General features: G+C 52.2%; 1 protein-coding gene across 1 annotated transcript; it reads right to left on the bottom strand.

Moving 5' to 3' along the window:
- Positions 1–253: 253 nt before the first annotated feature.
- LOC125508582 (cationic amino acid transporter 6, chloroplastic) lies at positions 254–4,827 on the bottom strand. Its single transcript, XM_048673334.2, has 5 exons — positions 4,314–4,827; positions 3,248–3,470; positions 2,276–2,624; positions 1,473–1,704; positions 254–1,081 (listed from the first exon to the last, which is right to left on the bottom strand). Exons 1-5 carry the CDS (start codon positions 4,732–4,734, stop codon positions 507–509), a joined length of 1,800 nt encoding a protein of 599 aa, XP_048529291.1. The 5' UTR covers positions 4,735–4,827; the 3' UTR covers positions 254–506.
- Positions 4,828–5,520: the final 693 nt, after the last annotated feature.

Raw genomic sequence — 5,520 nt, 5'->3', positions numbered from 1 at the left:
TACCCTTTCTGAAGGCTCCGTTGTGGCATTCCCACTCTTGTCGTCTTGCTGGTCTGGCTTCGTTGTGGTCCGGTTCACTTTTCTATTGTTTGTCGGTGTGGTGGTGTGACGGTGTCTGGCATCTTTGCATCTTGTCTTGGGTGTGTGTGTGCGTGTTGTTCGGTATCTCGGATGTATCCAGTGATGATTGTTTTATAATATAAAGTGGGGAAGCCTTTTTTGGGTAAAGAAAACAAATGAAGGAGACAAGCAGTTGCCCTGAAGTATCTTCCAGGAAATTAGAGCATGTACATTTTAGAAGAACTTGTGCTCGCATATGCAAGTTCCAGGTAAAATCTCCTTTGCCCCGATCAGTTTTCACATTTCATTACCTTGTTAGCTCCTTTGTTGTACTCCCAACAGCTACTCGAAATCTAGAACATGACAGAAAATTGTCAAGAAGAAGAAAAACCTAGACGCTCTAGAGCAGCAGTTAACAAGCTCATTCTCTCCACCCTAGCTAGTAGCTACACCCTGCAAGCTTCGTCCTGCACCTTGGCGCCGTCGAGCGTGGCGCTCTCCTCGGCGTCATAGCTCGCGTGCACGCTGTAGAGCACGTAGACGAGCACGGCGGCCGCGGAGAAGAAGCCGAACCGGACGTAGGACGGGCGGTCCAGGGAGCCGAGCAGGAAGACGTTGAGGAACACGGACGCTGCGGGCACCCACGGCATGCCCGGCACGCCCCAAAGCTCGGGCGTGTGCGCCTGGGGCACCAACGCCTGGAACGCGCCGACTGTGGCCACTGCCGCCGCGCCGCACGCCGACAGGAGCCCGACCCTGGTGCGGCCGCCCTCCGGCGCCAGCTTCCACACCAGCGTGAAGGAGAGCGCGATGAGGGAGAAGGCGAGGAGAAATGCGAGGGTCGGCCATGCGCTGGGCTGCCGGTCCCCGGATTCGGTGCTGCTGCCGGTTGCGCCGACGACGTAGCGGCGGTATACGACGGCGTTGGACACCATGTAGAAGACGAAGAGCGTGCCGATGCAGACGAGGTTGAGGAGGATGTCCAGCTCCGTGAAGAGCGCCAGCGCAGCCGTCAAGAGTCCTGCGAGGAGGAACGTCACATTGTCAATACAATACAAAAAAAGTCAAAATGAATGAAGAAAACCAAGGAAAAGTGACATTGTCGTGGTACAAACAATCAGGTTAAAACTTCCTTTGCATGATGCCCGTGTCTACACTCTCTATAATACTATTAGCGTCGCGGGTTGTCCATGGAAACGGCTTCCCAGCCCGGAAAGTCCACAAGGAAAGGCGAGGTTGTCGCTCGCTAGTCGCTAATCGCTTTCGCCCGCCGTTATGATGGTCACGGAAAGGAACCATGACATTGTCGTTGCTGGAGTACTCGGTCGTGAATTCTCCCGAAGAAACCATGGTGCCCGTGACGTTGGTCAAAAGTGAAGGAAACAGTTAGAAGGACGGCGAGCGATACGTACCGAGGAAGGCGGAGGCGTTGACGGGGGTGGCGGTCTTGGGGTGCACCTTGGCGAGCCAGGCGGGCATTACGCCGGAGCGGCCGATGACGCACAGGTACCTGGCCTGCCCCAGCATGGCCACCATGAGCGACGTCAAGATGCCGAGGCTGGCACCGGCCCCGATCACGTTGGACACCCAGCCCCATCCGTCGCTCCCTCTGAAGGCCCCCGAGAAGGGCGCCTCCGTGTCGATCTGAAAACACCACACACAGACACAGTTGAGCTCGAGCCAGCAGTAGCCGGTCAAATACTGTCAGATTCTGTCGCTGATCATGGCATAGCATAGGTTACCAAGAAAGAAAAGAGAATAGGATAAAGGCATAAGAAATTGCGTGCACATAGATCATGCTTTACTACCCTGTGCTGTGCTAGAAAGCGTATTTGGGCCGGCAGTCCTGCGACGGCGACAGCAGATTCATCCCGAAAAACCACATGACCAACATCCCAAAAGGGAACGAGGCAAAGGTAGAAAGGAAAAGCAACAAGAATCGTCTTGCTGCCACTGGCGTCAATCTCCTGTTCTAATACAGCTCCTACTACTATAAGCTATAGCAACCTCATCCACCTTAGGCAATATATTCCCAGAATCATCCTCACCTACACAATCATATCATTCATAGCTGATTCATAGCTGAGATCTCTTCCCTTCTAGTAGGCGGGCGAGACCCAAAAGTAGACTAGGATGAGTAACGAGCATCATCCGTATGCCCATGCTGCCTACATAAGAATCTTAAAAACAAAGAAGATAGATAAATGGTTCTCACCGCGTCGTATGGGAGGAGCATGGACATGGAGGCGGCCATGAGGCAGTAGAGCACGGTGACGATGATGACGGACCCCGAAACGCCGATGGGGATGTCGCGCGCCGGCCGCTCCACCTCTTCAGCCATGGTGGACACGGCGTCGTAGCCGATGTAGCTCAGGTACACCATGGCCGCGCCGCTGAAGACGCCGCCGACGCCGTTGGGGAAGAAACCGCCCGGGTGGGTCGGGTCGGCGGGGTGGGTCAGGTTGCGCGCGTCACCACGCCAGAAGCCCATGACGATGATGAAGAGGATGAAGGCCACGTGCACGGCCGTGAGGACCATGTTCACCTTGGAGCTCTCTTTGGTGCTGCCATCGCATCGCAGACAGGAAAACAGTGTCATACTTGTGCCAGGAATATGTGCTCCTACCATGTTTCTATCCAGGAAAACAAAAAAGAATCTTCTCGGAGTTGTTTGAACTTCACAGGAAACGGAATCAAGCACATGTATGTAGGGGTACTAGAGAATCAAAAGCAGTGGTTCCCTTGTGAGATTCTTTCTTTGCTTCTGGAGAAAAGCTTGTTCAGAAGACATTCGATTGCGAAAGGTGGGAAAAGCTACAGCGGCGAGCGACCGAGAGGACCCTTTTCTGTCTTGCGGAACAAAATCTCGAAAAAAAATAATCTTAATGGCTACAACTAGAGCAAATCGAACCTTATAAAATCTAGCAAAAAGTAAAGTGACATTTGCATCGGCTTTTTTACAAGATTGACTGACACTAGCAACTGACAGGGCGTGGGGTCCAGTTTCAGTCAACGGTCGTGCAAATCACACTCTAGTCAACAGTCATGCAAAACACACAGTACCGAGAGACGCGGCAAGAGACAAGAGAAGGCTGACACTTGCAAGCAAAGCCAAAATGATTTCTTTATCAGGAGTATATTATATTATAATGAAAACAAATACTGGTAGTAGGATGAGTAGTAGTACCTGTAGCAGATGCAGACGGAGATGAGGAGGATGACCCCGACGGCGACGAGGTCGACCTGGTTGAAGCCGTTGGGGAGGCCGGGCACGGCGATCCGCCACTTGCTGGGCGCGTCCACGCCGACCGCCGTGCCCATGTAGGCCGTGAAGCTGCGCGCCACGGCGGCGTTGGAGAAGACGTACTCCATGATGAGGTTCGCCCCAGTCAGGAACGCAGCGAATTCCCCTGCACGCAAACAAACAATCAGCTCTGGCTGCAACCACCGGCGGCGGGGCGGCTGTGAACAAGATCTTTTACCCTGAGATGAGAGAGTTAGCTAGGCCCCATATGCATCTGGGCCAAAAGGCCAAACCAACCGTTTTGGGACGCGAGAAAGCGACCACCCAACATTATTTCCTGGATATGGATGTGTACGTGTGCGTGCGATAAAATTTGTTGGAAGTCGCAATCCCAAATTTTTTTCCCTTTCTTTAATTGCTCCCGTTGGACTCGCGAGTCTCTTCTACTCTGCTAAATCTCAATCCAAATTCAGCTGACAGCGAGACGTGCATACGTAGCACGAACGTACGTACGTGCGTACGTACAAAGGATTTAGGTTTTCTACTGTTGGAACAGCGTCGCAGGTGATCTATCTGAATCTGAATTTTATTTTATCAGCAGGCAGGGCACAGCGACAGCAGCAACAGCGGCATCGTGTTCATGCCGCGACGACGACACCTCTCGCGTACGCATTAAATACGCGCAAAAGGAGCCTGCTTTTTGGGCAACTGGACAATCGCAAGACAAGGGGGAAGCCAAACCGCAAAGTATACACATGAAGGAAGATGTAGTATAGATAGCCATCGGATAGTTAAGGATGGATGCGATTTTTCCCCCCAATATGTGACGTACTCCAATCGCACCAACGGAGCGAGCGAGAGCAAAATACTCATGGGATAAACAAATCTTAGATGGTATGACAAGAAACGAGCAGATTATTATATATAAATTGATGGTTGGTTTAATGGCGTTATTCGGGTCATGATCACGGCATGATTAGGGGGCCGGGGCCGGGGCCAGCGAGCTCACCGAAGGTGACGCGGAGGTAGCTGAAGGCGCCGCCGGCGACGGGCATGTCCACGGCGAACTCCGTGTAGCAGAAGGCGGAGAGCAGCGCGCAGAGGCCGGCAATGGCGTAGGAGACGACGACGCCGGGGCCGGCGTGGAGCCTCGTGGCGCGCCCGGTGGTGACGAACACCCCGGCGCCCACCATGCCGCCGAGGCCGAGCCCCACGAGGTCCGGCCACCGCAGCGCGCGCGCCATCGGAGCCCCCGACCGCGCGCGCACGCGGCTCATCTCTTCCTCCGGCGCCGTCGCCGCGCACGCGCGCCGTGCCAGCCGCCGCGGCGTCTGCGACAGGGCCCGCCCGTACGAGCGCAGGCTCGAGAACGAGCCCCCGTCGGGGCCGCCCTGATCGGAGTCCGGCGTCATCAGTGCGCCCTTGTCCATGGCCGTCAGGATCCGAGTGCCGCTCCAGAAACTGCGCCGGGGCGGCGGGGTGTGGCTTTCGTGAGGGGGGCTGGAGAAGAAACGGAAGATGAGGCGTGGAGAGTGAGGGGTCCGAGAGCCGGTTTATAAAGAGAGAGCCCAGACGAGCGGGAGCGTTTGGACGCGGAGTAGCATTTTTTTTTCTTATATAAAAATAATAAGAGAAGTCTGCTGATGAAATATGAAAATATTACTGTGGTAGAAAGTAGATACCCCTCCCTTCACAAATATAAGAAGTTTTGGATATTATAATATAAAATACATACGAATTGAAATGAGTGAACTAACACACTAAAAAGTGCCCACATACATTTGATTCACAAAAAATATGACATCTCGTATCACATTTTTAAAATAAAACCATGATAGTTATTTCCGAACGGAGAGAGTATTTGTGAATTGAGGGAGTGTTTTTCAGTCATCTGAAAAATAATAGGAAAAGTGAGAAAAATCTCTACTATTAAAAGTGAGTTGTTGACTATAACGCACGGACAACTAGCTAACAATCTTAATAAACACGGGCAACAATCAAGAGATCCATCATGAGTTAGTAAAATAAAGTAGTAGGTCACTAGTCAATTGAGGGCCTCTTTGATTCATAGGATTCTGAAAATGTAGGGATAGAGGAAGTATATGATTGGGGTGGCATGTCCATTTAAATCATATAGGATTAGCATTGGGTGTTTGATGTCATATAAAAAATAAAAAATTATAAAAAAAAGATGAAGTGGATGTTAGATTTCTGTG

The sequence above is a fragment of the Triticum urartu genome, chromosome 5A, assembly GCF_056163025.1.
Source record: "Triticum urartu cultivar PI428250 chromosome 5A, HENAU_Tu73, whole genome shotgun sequence".
In the NCBI taxonomy this organism is placed as follows: domain Eukaryota; kingdom Viridiplantae; phylum Streptophyta; class Magnoliopsida; order Poales; family Poaceae; genus Triticum; species Triticum urartu.
Note: the sequence above shows the minus strand (reverse complement) of the source record. Positions and strands in the feature narration are given on the sequence as shown.

What these genes read in the sequence shown, in the direction of transcription:
- LOC125508582 (XM_048673334.2), bottom strand. Translation starts at nt 4,734, where the DNA reads ATGGACAAGGGCGCACTGATGACGCCGGACTCCGATCAGGGCGGCCCC. An exon ending in TGCTCCTCCCATACGACGCG is followed by an intron (nt 1,705 to 2,275) that starts GTGAGAACCATT and finishes TGGTGTTTTCAG; the next exon opens with ATCGACACGGAGGCGCCCTT. An exon ending in CAACGCCTCCGCCTTCCTCG is followed by an intron (nt 1,082 to 1,472) that starts GTACGTATCGCT and finishes TCCTCCTCGCAG; the next exon opens with GACTCTTGACGGCTGCGCTG.